We start from the raw sequence: 16,049 nt of genomic DNA on the forward strand, positions 1-16,049 counted from the left end.
TCCTTCTGTTAGAGAAACATGCCTCCATTACTGAAACAAATCAGAAGAATCCAGGCCTTTTCTTAACTGCGTAGTATAACATGAAACATAGAAAGCAGCTGTATGGATGTATGTCTTGGCAAAGGCTAAAGAAGTGATAGACAGGATGAGGATGTTTGGTTGCCTTTGTAAAATTAACAGGGCTTAGGTCAAGAAGAGAGGGAAGGAGACAGAGGAGCCAGGAATCCCAAGAAGCGGAAAAGCTAAACTTTGACTACATATGTGAATATTTTATCTTTGCCGTGCAGAAGGCGGCAATGGCAAACCACCTCTGCCCATCTCTTGCCTTGAAAACCCCAGGGTCCTGGGGTTGCCTTGAGTCAGTATTGACTTGACAACGCACAGTTTGTTGTTGTTGTTATTTCTTCATTTTAACCCCAAACAGCTGTGGAAGGCCAAAATCTAGATTGGGAAGGGCTGGGCAAAGATTATTTCTTTTTCCGCAGGTCAATTTTTTCTTAACAAAATCATTGCAGAAGGATACAGAGAGCTGCTAGAAGGGACAGTCTTGGTAAGAAAAGTCCTGGGAGGTAAAAATATAACCTCTCCGAACCCACTGCTTAAACTTTTAAGACAGGTTGCTCCTGAAAAGCTGATTCAAATGGAAAGTGTCTTGGGACTGAGTATCACCTGTAGGACTGCAAACAATTGTTAGAGGCTGACCCCCCTCATGTCTGTGGTGCTGCTTCTGTCCAGAGTTATTCTCAGTCATTTGGGTTTTAATTCTTGGCTGCTGTGCATTAAGTTCCATCCGCCATTCCTGTTAAGGTGAAGTGAATCTTCCCAGCACCGTGTAGATGAGTAACGTCTGCTCTAGTTGGGTGCTGAATTCAAGTTTATTCCAGTATTTTCAAAAATGTTAGGTATTCATGGGGCATATAGGGGCATTTACAGATAATTCTAAAGAAGGGGTTTATCTGACTGTTGTGGGTTTTCCGGGCTGTGTGTTTGTGGTTTTAACACCTAAAATTTTGCTTGCGTCTGTGGCTGGTATCTTTAGATCAGGGGTAGGGAACCTGCGGCTCTCCAGATGTTCAGGAACTACAATTCCCATCAGCCCCTACCAGCATGGCCAATTGGCCATGCTGACAGAGGCTGATGGGAATTGTAGTTCCTGAACATCTGGAGAGCCGCAGGTTCCCTACCCCTGCTTTAGATGTATACCACAGTAAGACGTTTTGCTTTCAGAAACACATCTTACTTTGACATGACTCTGAAGATGCCAGCCATAGATGTGGGCGAAACATTAGGAGCTAAAACAACTGGACCATGACCACAAAGGCAGAAAACCCACAACAGCCAGTTGATTCTAGCTGTGACAGCCTTCAACAAGGATTTTATTCTTAATGTTGTATTTGTACTACTTGATCCAGTAACCTTGCTAAAATTAAGGAAGGTTGGATGTTATCCATACCTGGATGGAAGGTTTCTTGGGACCTTTACATATGTAATCTTGAACTCCATGGAAAAAAGGCATGATACAAATGTAAAAATAAGTATATTCTACTGCAGTTGATTCATATGGATAGACTGATGGATACATGGGCAGATGGATGAATAGAAAGATAGTTAGATAGAGTCCTACTTCAGAGGGGAGCAACAGTGAGGTTCCTAATTTTTATGCACAGACAGTGCTAAAAGAATAATTCAGCACTACCTCTGGGTGTGAGGGTGGCATACAGGCTCAAGAAAGGAAGTAAATGATAAAATGCAAACAGAGAAAAATCCCATACTTCATTGTGAGAGTCATACTATTCAGGGTTGCTGTCTGTTCTGAGATCTTGCAAGACATTATATGGAAACTTGGATGGATTACTGAGGAGATGCAGGTCAGTTTGACAAACACTGCAAAATTAAAAAAACCCTTTTTAATTAGTGATAAGCATGTTCTTTTCACTGAGGTTAGAGTCAGGAGCATTGCCCCTCTACTTTCTTTTATTTAACCTCAAACTTAAGACATTTATTTGGGTAAGTTTATATTAAATTAATAGAGTTTCCTGCTGAACGCAGGTCTTTTATCTGTTCTTCAGTTTCTGCTAAGCCTTTGTATCTTCGCAACATTCCCTTTTTCTGTTGTACATGACCCCCGTCCTCTTGAATTGAAGAGTCTTTTCCATCCTGAGAGGAAATTTTAGTTCAGCCTCTTCAGCGGTTCTTCTTGAATCATCTGCTCCAGGGATGCAACTTCCAGAGATATGCCTTCTAAACATCTGTCTTGTTGTTGGCAAACGTCTTTCTTTTCTACCCACTGTCACTGGCAATCTGCCGCTCTTACCCCCTTCATCTTTCTTCCTATAATGTGTACTGTGTGAATGACATAAGATATTATTTTTATTAGGTGGAGCTGGTGGAAGAAACTCGACAGCTGGACTCAGTGTACTTTAGAAAGCTGCAGGCTTTGCATGAGGAGAGCATTTCCAAGAAGGATGAGGTAAGACAAGCACCTATTAACAAAAACAAATTCTTTTTCTTTCTCTCCCTCTTGCCTTGCACACCAGGAAGTTAACACTTCTGTGTCTTAACATTGACAAAATGTTGAGGGATTTGTAGACCTTTACAGACCACTGCTCAGCATCACTGGTTTTTAAATGGCAGTCATGAAGGCCCAATTCAAACAAACTATGGCATAAAAGCTACTTGAAGGCTGAGGTGAGCCTTTAATGCAAAGCCTGGTATAAAGAGGGGAGAACACATTCTGCCTGCTTATTAAAGAGGTTCATGGGGGACTATTTTATTGTGAGGCATAAGAAGCTAAGAGGATCCCTGCTAGATCAGACCAATACTCTACGTATAGTCCAGTGTCCTGTTTCTTGTAGTGGCCAACCAGATCCCCCTGGAGAGGATAGGGCATAGGGGCCAAGTTGTTGCCCACTCCAGTAACTGGTATTTTGAACATGGAGATTTGATTCAGTCAACATAGCTAATAGCTATGTAGACTAATTGCTGGAGAGCCGGCGTGGTGTAGTGGTTAAGAGCGGTGGACTCTAATCTGGTGAACCAGGTTTGTTCTCCCCCTCTCCTCCACATGAAGCCTGCTGGGTGATCTTGGGCTAGTCACAATTCTCTATGAACTCTCTCTGCCCTACCTACCTCACAAGGTGTCTGTTGTGGGGAGTGTCAGGGAGGGTGATTGTAAGCTGCTTTGAACCTCCTTGTGCTTTTTCTGTTGGATTGGTTGTGCTTGATTGATTTGTTGGAAGTGAACAACTTTGCACTGTCTCTTAACCTCAGACTTCAGAGTGGGACTTAGACTTGATAGTCAGAGAGACAGAGAGGTCAAGACACCGGACATCCTTTCTCTACTGCTCTGACACTATCCCTTTAAAGCACAGGTGTCAAACTCACAGCCCTCCAGATGTTATGGACTACAGTTCCCATAATTCCCTGCCAGCATGGCAGGGGATGATGGGAACTGTAGTCCATAACATCTGGAGGGCCACAAGTTTGACACCTGTGCAAGTTTAAAGTATAGATTGCTACTTTCAGAGAATCTTTCTTCTGCATTTTATATCCTCTCTCCACGCCACCTCTCCATCTTGCTCCCATGAGAATAGGACACAAGTATCTCTCTCCATTCTATTAGTTGAACTAGCTTAGAAAACTATATTTGTCCTATCTAGAAATTGAGTTCTTACAATCAATGATTGAAAGTGATGATGTAGTTGACTCTCCCCACCCCTCCCAAAGATGGGGCTAGACCAGCGTTTTTCAACCTGTGGGTCACGACCACTTTGGGGGTCGAACGACTCTTTCACAGGGGTCACCTAAGACTCTCTGCATGAGTGTTCTCCATCTGTAAAATGGATAAATGTTAGGGTTGGGGGTCACCACAACATGAGGAACTGTATTAAACGGCTGCAGCATTAGGAAGGTTGAGAAACACTGGGCTAGACCTAAAGATCTTTTGATAGTTATATTATGATCTATCTCAGGGACCCGAGTTTTGATTTTAACACATTTTCTCTCCTGTTCATTTGCCATCTTTCCCCCCTCAAAGAGCTGTGCATCTGCCGCTCTTGGCAAAGTGTTCCACGTTCCAGATCTTAGCACGTGTGACTTCCTTTAAGTTTGGACATGAAAGACAGTTTTGTAAAAGATTAGACGGTGCCAGCAGAATGTAGGAAGAAGATGTACTTAAGAAAAGGTTTACTCATTTTCTCTAGATTGCCCTGTACAATTCTTTCATCAGGAATCGGCTGTTGGCAAGAAGGTCTCGATTCCTCTTGATTCTGCTAAAACCACAGAGCTTCCAAGTGAAGCCCCTGGCGAAGTTGTGTTCTGCCGCCTTGCTGACTTGATACGCAACAAAATGGATTTGGAGCAGTTCCGACTCTTCCTCACACAGCACTCAGCAAGGTATTTCCTCTGCGTTCGCCAGGGCCTTGCCACGTTTTGCCAAGAAGAGTTTGTGTTACTGATATTTCTGTCTCACCATATATTTTTTTATTTCAGAGCAAAATGGATGCATTGAATCAGGGCTTGCTTTCTTTTACCAGCAAGGGTCTCCCTGCTGTTTCGCATTATTGGCTAATGGGTCTCAACAGCAGGGAAGGAATGTCACACTAACACAGATGTGTGCCCCGCTCCAGGGTCCCGCTTATCTAGAGCTTCAGAGCACACATGGATCATTTTCCCCTCCCTTCTGGCCTGTCCACTAAGTAGATTCCATTCCCATTAATGGAAGTGGCACTAGATATTGCACTTTCCAGGCTGGAAATATAAGAGGGCTTTTGGACCAAGACATTCTACTGTCCCAAACAGCTGTGTCATTTAATCCGAAAAGCCCTTCTTTGCACCCTACTTTCTACTACTTTCTCTTGTACGCTGCAGTTGCCACACAGACCACAGTATATAGGAGCTTTGAGACCATGTGCTGGGGTCATGTGCTTCTTCTGTGTCCCTTGACCCCCCCCCCTTGTACTGAAGAGTGAATGTCACCCTTTGCGAATGTCACTCCACAAACTGCTTGTTCACTTGGTTGAGCACCGATAGAGCTTTGTATACTTTTACTTTTGTATAGCCTTTTATAAAGCTTTATTGGTGTAAACAGTGGGAAGTAATGTGAGTTAAGGACTGATCCTTGCCCCACTGATGCCGGGAAGTAATGACAGATCCTTGTCCCAAGGAGCTTACAATATCAATTCACATGGGAGGGGTGTACGTGAGTCGAGATGACAGCCATGGGATTGTACCTAAGGATTTATGGAATCGAAGTAGCTACATGGAAGGGTCTTCTTCTCAGCCTCAGCATTTATAACGTAAGGCACTATATAGGAAGGATCCCCGGTAGTTGGTTTTAAGGAACCCTTCCTATTATTTCAGTTGTTTTGTTCTTCGCTGCCACCAATATAAATTAAAGCCCACAAAAACTGACTTTAAACGGTCACTACCCTGACTGGGGAAAACAGACACACAGACAAAAATAATAATAACTGGAACGGATTGTCTTGAACAAAAACTTAAAATGTTTATTGCTGGCTTAACAAAGGCTTCTCAGGTAAACTGGAGAGGATATAAGCGTATTGGTTTCAGAGAAAGTTTGTTTAAGCTTAACGGTTGCAGAGTAAGTTTGTTTCTTAAGCTTAACGGTTGCAGGCACTTCACTTAAGTTACAAAATGGACACTTGCAGGTGTCACTTTACTTCAGATTGTACTTCAGGAAAAGAAAGATGTTTCTTAAGAGATTTTCTTTCATAAGATGTTACAGCAAAGATGTTTCTTTGGAGGTTTCACACTCCCTCATAAAATAAAAACTTCAGTCCGCTGTACCTCACCACAAAATAAAACACCCAGTCTACACCCTGTGGGATTCAGGCATAACAGCCTCCCTCTCCCACAATCCCAAAATCTGGCTTCTCTGCCACTGGAACTGGGCCTCCCAAGACTGGTGTTCACTGTATTGGAGGACAGACCTATAGACTTTTAGAGGTTTCCCTCACAAACACCTGAGGGCAGACACTCTCCTCCAAATCTCAGGGTTTTAGATGACTTAAATAGCTTCCTCAGCTATTACTAAGCCACAGCAGTGAGAGATCTGGCGGATTCTCCTCACGCTGCTACAAAAAGTACCCGAGGGCACACAAGCTCACACAGTGCCAAAAAGTCCAAAGACTCAAAGCAAGAACCAAGATTCAAGAACCCCTCAGCACTCTCGCTGACAGTATTTATAGTATCTGCGTTTTTTCTCTGGCCAATCAGGGCTGGCCAGGGCTTAACTCTTTCAGGGGCAGCTCCACTTTGTAACCTGAATGCAGGATAAATGCATTCGTCACAGCATTCATTCCGGAAATATAATGGGACGTGAGTGTCTCCTTATGGGCAATTAAAGGCCAGTGGACATATTACAGCTGCAGAGGCCTCTTTAATTCATTCCAGGTGATATCTGTTTCCATCCATCAGTGTGCATCTGTTTGCCACGTGGATCAGGTTACTTTCACCTCGAGACTGCATTCTGTCCTCCGAACTGCTGCAAGAGTGTGGCAAAAAAACACCCAACCTATGTGGTGAATTGCTTGCTGTGCACTAACAGCTCCCCAGGTGATCGTGGCTGTTTGTCTTGGTCAAAACCTTAATTGGTTCAAAATGGCAACATAAAAGTTTCTCCTTGACTCTTTGCAGCACTGACCTGATGTGCTGGATGGACATCGAGCAGTTCAGAAGGATGCTCCACAGGGACAAAAAACAAAGAGAAGAAAAATCTAAGGAGATTAAAAATAAATACCTACATAGAAAGTATTTTTTTGGTCCTGACAGTCCAGCTACCAAAGAAGAGCAAGAGCAGGTCAGTAGTTGCTGTGATGCATTACTTTAAAGCTCACTGAGAGATCTGTGTTAGCCAGATGCTGGTTGGTGCGTCATGTGTACTGTGTTTTCCAGTTGGAGCTGCTTTATGCGGAGTTACATTATCGGTTTATCTAGCTCAGTACTGCTCACTGTGACTTGATGGCTATCCAGGGGTCTTACACCTGTTCTGATTTGGCAAGTCACACATCGGGAAGACATGTTTTGGGACCCTCTGGCACACACGGGCCCAATTCAGATAATGTAACACAGAGAGAGGGTGTTTAAACTCCGCTCCCCACAATTAAGCCTTCCCAGCCTGGAGATCTCTGGGGAGCCAGTGTTTGCCCCATTGGGGAAACATCTGTGCCCTGGTAGATCAGCACAGGTTTCTTCAACAAGACAAATAGCAACTCCTTGGGATCAGTTCAGGTCAGGAAATTGTGTGGAATGAGATTTAAGCACCCTTTCTCTTCATGCTGTGGTTTTGATCAGAATCAGGGCCAGGTCCGCCGGTGAGGCACAGAACTCCAGAATAAGTTTCTGTAAGATGTGAATTAACTCTAAGATCCAGCGTGATGTTATGGTTAAGAGCAGGTGGACTGTGATCTGCAGAACCGGGTTTGATTTCCCGCTCTTCTACATGAGCGGTGGACTCTTATCAGATTTGTTTCTCCACTACTACACATGAAGCTTGATGGGTGACCTTGGGCTTGTCACAGTTCATTTGGGTGACCTTGGGATTGTCACAGTGCATTCTGAGCCCCACCTACCTCACAAGGTGTCTGTTGTGGGGAGAGGAAGGGAAAGGAGTCTGTAAGCCCCTTTGAGTCTCCTTACAGGAGAGAATGGGGGCGGGGTATAAATCCAAGATTCTTCTTTTTCATCCTTTGTATCAAAATGCCCGGGACTGAGGCCTTCTGCATGCCACTGCATCGTATATCCTTCCTCTTTACATAATTTATTTTTATCTGTGAAATAACCACCGTGGTAAAACCTTTCCACGATGCAATGCCATGGCCAGTCTCAGCACACCTTAAGGTAAGACAGTTTCCTGGGCCCAGGGCTTCTAGTGAACCCCACTTTCATTGACTCCACCCAATCACTTCCCTGCCACCTGCCTGCATGCCTTCCCCATCTGTTTGATTGAAGTGCTGCACCACCTGTGGGCCCAGCTGCTCAGTGTCATTGTGCACAGGCTTGCCGGTGGTACACCTGGTAGCCAGGGAAGCAGCACTTTTAGCTGCATGCCCCAACCCATTGCTGGGGAGGGGGAGTGCAGGTGGGGAGGGCTGTTGACCTTAAGAGGTGAGGTTTGCAAGTGGGAGAAGGATGTTCAGAACATGTTTCTGTAAGATGTGAATTAACTCTAAGATCCAGCGTGATGTAGTGGTTAAGAGCAGGTGGACTGTGATGTGGAGATGGGGGCCAAGCAAGTGGGAGGTGGAAAGGCAGGTGTGGGGTGTGTGTGTGTAACACCACCTAGATTTGGTTCTAGGCTTGGGGGGGGCTTTTTGCGTGGGACCCCCCACAACCTAGAACCAGATCTAGGTGGTGCTACAGAGTTGTAGTTGTATGTGAATATTATAGCCATGTTCCAGAAAAGCCTGGAATTCCTCAGAAACTTACCTGCTCATGAGACGATTTTTACATCTGGACAATATTAAAAGACTGCTCGTCCATCACAACATTCCATTGTAATGCACAGTTGTCACAAAGTATCGGGTTGCATTTTAGGGTACCATCATTGATTGTGCTGTGGAACCCAAAGGTCCCTTGTGTGAACTGAAAAGAACCCTAGTCCAGGGATTCGGTGGCAAACAGACAGAGGTTCCTTAGCTGACACATCAGTTAAGAAACGGTTCTCTTTAGTTTGAAAACTATTGACTTAAACTTTTGTTTAGTCAGTCATTTGAAATCTTCGTTTAGTGTTATTTCTCCAAAACTGGTTAGACTGATCTTTTAGTTGGAGAGGTCTGTTCTGCTGCAGCCAAAGCAATATTTCACACTTGGTTAATGGGGAAGATTGGCTGGGTCCCCTGTCCCTGGAGTTCTGTAAAATTCCTTGACATATAACTGGCCTCCTCTTGCAACTGATGCTATTTAAAGTGCCAGTGGGAGGTTTAATTCATAAGCATTATCTCTGATGTGGTTAATATCACCTGCTGCTCTGTGGGGAGACCTTGGTAAGGCATATCCAAAAGGTGAAATTGCAGTGGGGAAATAATCGTGCAATGACTTTAACCACATCCAAAATAAATGGGGAAATTGGGCTTCATATTTATGGCCTTGAGTCAGGGGACTCTAAGAAAATCCTCACCAAAATAGTGTGAGGAAACTGCCAAGACATTCCCTGTTGCCTGATGAGTTACATCTCTTAGCCAAGATGTACAATCAATTTAATTAATTTTTAAAAAATAAAAAATATATAAAATACAGCCCATAAAGAAACCAAAACTTCTTTTGAGCGCCTTCTATTTCTTTCTGAAGAAAAAAATCACCAACCAAAAAGTTATTCCATTATATATCTTCACTACTGTGACATAACCTATGACCAGCGTGAGCTGTTATTTTTGAAACAGTTTCAAAAACGTGAACCATTGCAAGGTGGTGAATCCATTTTTCAAGGTACATATGGAGTCGGAAGCTTGGGAGACTGCTCATAATCTTTGGGGGTGGGGGCGGCAGGGGTTAGCCCCAAAGTTTATCCAGCCCTCTGGTGTGTTTGCATTCTTTAGATAATGAAATCAGGTGGAGGCTGGGGAAGCGTGATCCATGAGCAAGTTTCTCCTTTGATCCTGGTCGAGGTCCAAAAGTACGCCCGGATAAGACTAGAGAAAAAGTGGTTGCCGCTGTTTCTGAGAAGCGAAGAATTTGGGCCACGGACAACAATGAAGGTAATTTAGTGATGACTTAGGCATTTGGGGGTCTAATTCACTGCCACCCACCTCCTGTCCTTCTGGTATCCCTGTTAGCCACTTGAGACTTAAGCAGCAGAAGAAGTCTGATTTCACATCTGGCACATTTCCTGGAGTGGGAGGCTGGGGATGAGGAGAACTTCATCGTAGCTGCAGCGTTCCACCCTCCATACACAGCCGCTCCCTCTACGGTGCACGCAAATGAATTCCAGACCCCCCTAGAAGCTGAAAGTTGCTGAGTAGTCAGGAAGAAAATGAACCCAAAGAAAATGAACCGGGTTCCCCAACACTCTGCCTTGTCTATTTCTCACACTGCCTGCTCCACAATTTCTCCCATCTGGATCTGTCGATTCAGTTAGAAATGGTTCTGAGTTCTTCTTCATCCACACGACAGCTAAGCAGGCAAAGTCAGAGGCTGGCTACGAACCAGGCCCTTGTCTGGCTATACGAAAGAATTATTATTTGCTGTGCGGCACACTGAGTCTTCTGGGTGGGAAGTGCTTTGAGCCTGGTGCCACATCAGAGAGGAAAAACTGGTGAGTTTGCAGAGTCTTCAGTTCACTGATTTTTATGGCAGTGGAACTGGGAGAAAATGGGCTGTTCACAGGCTGCCAAAGGAAGGAACAATAAAATCCTGTTTTGTTTTTTAAGATTTCTTTTAGATTTCTTGTCCCTGAAAGCACCTGTATGTTTTCTAAACTTGACAGGGAATTTAAATGAAGAATCGGCACTAGAGGCAAGTTAGCCCCACTGCTCTCAGCAACATCCCCTCGCCCCCGTGGCAGCATTTAATTTTTTTTTAAACCAAGGGGAATTCCTGACCATGAATTTCCTGTGTATTCTTTAGTTCGAGAGTGAAAGTGACCCAACTGAGATATTTCAGGAAGCAAGGCCCAATGTGTTTTTGCCACACTCCTTCATGTTTTAAGGTCAACAGTGCTGGAGCTGTGACCACCCAGACCTTATACTTCTTGAACTTTGGTGGAAATAGTAATATCCTTTCCTGGGGAGAAAACAATCAATCCAAACTTTGTGAAGTACATCTGGCTGAAGAGCAAAATAGCCCACCACTGTACGTAACAATGCTGAGCATTCAAACGCAGAGATTTGTGTTTTGCTTTGAGCATATTAAAAATAACCATACTACTTTTCCCCCCATTTAGCCGCACCTACGAGATGCTGCAGAAGATATCTTAATTCAGAGACGCAAAAAGAAAACAGAAACGTGGAAGGCAAGCTGTGTTTGTTATACTTTTATCTCCTGTTCTGAGCTGAGCTAGGTGATCCAGCCCTTTTGCAAACTTCTGGTTGCTCTAAGAGTGGTCTTCATCAGTGCCAGGCAAACAAGGGCAGACATTATTATTTACATAATTCAATAAATCAGAAAATCAGATGATTATAAGTAGGAAAACCAATTTAATGCACCCGCTGTGAGTTCCTCCAGACAGATCAATTCTTTTTGAGCCATTTTAGGTGCAGGTGCCAGGGCTTCGTGTGTTTTGTGTAACTCCAGAAATTAATCTATAAGAAGCTTTGCTTTAATTTTTAAAAACAAAACTTTTTAGTCCTTACAGACATGACAGTGAACTTGAAGTAGATTGACAATATCTTGTGAAAACTTCAGAGAGGATGTCAGTAGTTTTCCAGTAGGCCTCACTTCCTGCATATTCCTGTGACTATCAGGAAGTCAATACCTAAGCAAATATAGGCAAATGTACTTGTTTTGCATGCTTTTACTGAGGTCATCCTTTGGCTGCTATTGCTTGTTGTGTTCTAAATTAGTCAACCTTTAGTTTAACTTCAGGCTTCCATGGAACAGGTGAGCACAGGGTAGGATGCAGCGTGTAAGAACTCTTCCCGCAGCTTCCATGTGGACGTTAGCTAGAGCAACTGGCATCCTGGAGAGGGTCAGCACGAGCAGACAAGGACTGTTACAAAAAACTCCCATGCAACTTCCTGTTCCTTATCGTAGAATCATAGAGTTGGAAGAGACCCCAAGGGCCATCAAGTCCAACCCTCTGCCATTCAAGAACATACAATCAAAGCACTCCTGACATATGTTCATCCAGCCTCTGTTTAAAAACCTCCAAAGACGGTTTTGCACTTTCTGTTGGTTCAGAAATAGCATAGCGGGGGACACATGAAGGTGCCTTATTCTGAACTACACCATTGTCCTATCCAGGTCAGTCTTGTCTACTCTTGACTGGCAGCTGCTGTCCAGTGTCTCATGTAGAGGTCTTTCATATGGCCTACTACCCAGTCCTTTTAAGTGAAGATGCCTGGGTTTGAACTGGTGACCTTCTATATTCTAAGCAGATGCAGTACCACTCACCCATAGCCCTTCCCTCAAGAGAGATGACATCTGAATGTTCTCTAATCTTTGGACAGACCGGTGTTCACTAAGGGGGCTTGCAACTTATTCAATGCTTTTAAAAATACTACTCATATCTATTGTCAGAAAACATTTCAAAACACATTTTCTGTCTATCATCTCTGTCTACCTATCCAATATTCCGTCTGAAGACAGGTTTTGGGGAACAACAGGTAGTGCTGGTAATATTGATAGGAGGATGGAAGAAATAAAATAGGTTAGGAGAAAATGGCCAGCATTGTCACCTGTTGAGTAATACTCTGCAGAAGCTGGGCTGTCCTGATTGATCAGTCTGTGCCTATTCTTACTGCCTTAAAGTGGGTAGAGGGACCATAACGGTTTCATCCTTCCAAATAATGATAGTTGCTAAATTAATTGTCCTTTACTCACGTGTGTTCATTCCTGGTCCTCATTTTCCCTGCACTGCTGTCAGTGTTTCAGGAATGTGATGAGTTGAAAGATGTGGTTTAGGAGCAAATATTCAAGATCACATACTTCTGCTCCAGAATAACCACCCACCTTTGCTTCTGTACAGCACAAACACTATACAGACACTATGTAAAGGTTTCAGTGGTGTTGATGGTAAAGTAACCTTGAGTGCATTCCACAGCCCGGGCGATGGGCCAGTTTCATCGGCGGAGACTTTATCTTTGCGCGGGAGATGAGGACTCCGTTCCCATGGGAAGCAGGAAGGGGGATGGGGTGAATAGAGTTATAACCTGTGCTTCTGGCGGGAAGTGCCATTCCTGCTTTCACTCGTGTACTTGAGCTTTCTAAGATGTCTGAATAAAGCGGTCTTTTCTTTAAGCCAAAGAGCCTTTTATTTCTGCTTCTATGGAATTCCTTACATTGTGGCAGGAATCGTTAATCCATCTATTTTACTAGTGCAGTGGACCTCTAGTGTCTCGACATGGAGAGGTTAGGAATGTTTACTGCGGAAGGTGCTTGGTAACCCCCCCAAAGAGGGTCTCCGACCTTTCCCTTCTGGATCTGGAGGAACCCGTGCAAGTGGTGGAAGAAGCGGGCCTCGCTGGTGAAAGCTCTTTTTCCCACGTCCCTCGTGATCAGCACGCAGTCCTTCCTTTACTCAAGGTTCAGGAGCGAGGGGGGGCGTGGCGGCGACCATGGGGACTTGTACATGGTCGCTTTGGGGCGCTGTCTATGGATCGAAGCGCCTGTGGATCGAGATCTCTACCCGTTTTTAGGTGTGGATTACAAACCTCAGGATGCAACCTGTCATGGAGGAGGGCACGGGCCTGACCACGCTTTCATAGCGGCAACCCAGGAATCCATTGAAGCGGTTTTCCTGGACTCGTGTTATTTTGGTGATGCTCCCAAAGAACCACCGTGGCATCAGCACTGGGAGCCCGTCCAAAAGGACACCGGGACTAAATTCCTGGGATTGGGAGGGTGTCCGTACTGTTTTCCAATCGGTTGACCCCTGACCCCGGGTCAGCGGCCAGCACCTGAGGTGCCTCGAGGGAAGCCACCGGGGGCTCACGGTGTCTCCGATGTCTCTAAGCTTCCAGACTGAACGAAGAGTCCGAGGAAAGCCTGCACTCCCAGCCGGATCTGTTCCCTCTCCCGCATCGAAGGAGACCTGGGATGAGGAAGTGGAAGGCGACTGCCGAGATGCCCAAGAAGCATGGACCCGCCGATGAACGCTTCAGCTATGGGAGGAGGAAGCGGGCACAGTTGCAACAAGAGCCCAGCGAAAACCTGCAGAAGGGACCGGGAGCGGCTTAACGCAAAGAAGTCCAGAGAAGCTTCGAGAGGATTGGACCCGTGCCAAAGATGCGCTCAACGACAATATGCCCAGGAATCTGTCCAGTCCATGATAAAGTCCTGGAACACTCCAGAGCTGGATTTACAACGGCAGCGTGGCGTTCAGGCCCTGCACGCATAAAAGTGAACTCACTGCAAAGCTTTTAAAGCGGAGACGAACTATGGCTAAATTGGAAGCGAGAAAAAAGCTGCTCTGCATGCGCACCAGGATGCATTGACCGCAAGGAGAGTGGAGCTGGCTGCGTTGGAGAGGAGCTAAGGAGGCAGCAGACCAGGAAGCCCCAAGTTGGAGTTCTATGCTGTTACTGGATAAGCAATGCCGGGCGCCAGGAGGGCCACGTACCTGGAGTCCCTGCCACCCAAACGCCAGCGTCACCTTGCCAGCGCCCCGATTCCGGCCCCCCCGTACAACAGCGCTGGCGCCTGCCCAACCTGCTCAACCCGGCGCCACCGCCAGCCCCAGCGGCGCCAAGGAGCCGTGGAGCGGGGTTACTATAGGCCCCCGATACTCAGCCCGTTTTGATGGGACCGCTTCAAACTTCCCTACTTCATTTTGCAACTCAATGCCACGCTTGGAAGACTATGATGATTTATACCCGGTCTGGTAGCGAAAAATCACGCGGGACATCGGCTCCCAGTCCTGGATGGGGCAGCAGCCGACTGGTTCGTGACTTTCTTTTGGATTTGCAAGATGAAGACTCTCACCGGCCAGTGCCGCATTCCTCCAAGCCTTAAGAGCGCTCTTCCAAGATCCAGAAGCGCCCGAGAATGGAAGCTATCCAGCACTTTCATCAAAACTATCCAGCAAGGCAACCGCCCGTTTTGCCAGAATTTGCCCGTGAATTTCGTGCGGCGCTGCTGCTCGACGCCCCTTCCTCCTGTGAGTGGCCTGAAACGCATGAAATCGCGGAATACTTCTCTAGGATGCTGTGGACGGCAAGAGCTTCACGTGAAGCGGTGTTTTTTAATTCGGGTTCCTGCGTACTATTGCAGATTGGATCCAGTTGGGATCCCAGGTGGGCGATCTCGTTTGGAAGTCACGGCTTGCCGTGCCGGAGGCCCAGCGCGCCAAAACCGCCCGCCACTGGGCGTTTCACCAAGCCAAGCTTCCAGTCCGCCCCTACCGAAAACCACCTCCTGAGCGCTGTCGCCGACTGGGGATTGTGTCTTTACTCGCGGAGGAGGCCAGGTCGTATCTAGCCGCCAACTGTCCTGAAACAAAAACCAATCGCTTCCAGCTACGCGCACTCCATCTGCCAAGCCACCCACGCCAGATCCGGGGCCGCCCTCCGACTGGCCAGACTCGTCTAAAGCGATCATCGGTTAGCGCGACTCCAGAGGAGGAAGCAGCCTGTTTGCCTTTCTTCAGCCCCGCATGGACATGGGCCCGACTCCGGACGCGGTGAGTGAAGGCAGCGCTCCCATTACTGTCCAAGCGTTTCTGGCCAACCCCGCTAAACACACTTTCGCGATATAGCCTGCGGCCCTTGTGGATTCTGGCTGCTCCCCATTGCTTAATGCGGCCCCAGGTGGCAGAGGAGCTAGGTCTGGACCAAATTCCCCTGGCTAAGCCCATACCATTCCCTACACCCAAATGGGCGGCCAGCCCTCGGGAACCGTAAGGACCGGCCCAGTTCAAACAACACAGCCGGTTCTCCTCCGTTGCGCCGACCATTGGGGAGAAAATTAGTTTTATTTTGGCGCCAGTGTGCTGAACACTCCATAGTTTTGGGCATGCCATGGATTCCATTGTTACATGAACCAAAGTTCATTTGGAAAGAACGGATCTTAGAATTCACACTGACCCTCCCTGCGGTGAACATTACTATGAATCTGGGAAACCCAACTTCTCCTGACACACCCCTCCCTGGTTTTTCTTCAGTGATTGCTCCTCGATTCTATTGGCATCCCACCCATGCGTATCATGATCTAGCCAGAGTTTTCAGGAGCAAGAATGCGATCAGTTGCCACCCCACAGAGACACTGACTGCAAAATCGCTTATACAACCAGGGGCGCAACTGCCCAAAGGTAGAATCTACCGCGATGAAGGTCCTCAATGAGGAGGAAGGAACTTCGTTGCCTTCTTGGACGTTAAGAACCTCGCATTTCAGCGGGTTCATATCGGCGGGCCACCAAACACTGGCACACGCTGCTC

At 46.2% G+C, this 16,049-nt stretch overlaps 1 protein-coding gene across 1 annotated transcript in view; it reads left to right on the forward strand.

Moving 5' to 3' along the window:
- The window catches only part of RGS22 (regulator of G protein signaling 22), an 84,993-nt gene that overhangs the window by 47,396 nt on the left and 21,548 nt on the right, over nucleotides 1-16,049 (forward strand). The window contains exons 17-21 of the mRNA XM_048508194.1: nucleotides 2,378-2,470; nucleotides 4,229-4,395; nucleotides 6,658-6,820; nucleotides 9,558-9,716; nucleotides 10,901-10,969. Of these exons, the coding sequence (XP_048364151.1) occupies nucleotides 2,378-2,470; nucleotides 4,229-4,395; nucleotides 6,658-6,820; nucleotides 9,558-9,716; nucleotides 10,901-10,969 (651 nt within the window). The remainder of the gene's footprint in view (nucleotides 1-2,377; nucleotides 2,471-4,228; nucleotides 4,396-6,657; nucleotides 6,821-9,557; nucleotides 9,717-10,900; nucleotides 10,970-16,049) is intronic.

This window comes from Sphaerodactylus townsendi, linkage group LG09 (genome assembly GCF_021028975.2).
Source record: "Sphaerodactylus townsendi isolate TG3544 linkage group LG09, MPM_Stown_v2.3, whole genome shotgun sequence".
Lineage (NCBI taxonomy): Eukaryota > Metazoa > Chordata > Lepidosauria > Squamata > Sphaerodactylidae > Sphaerodactylus > Sphaerodactylus townsendi.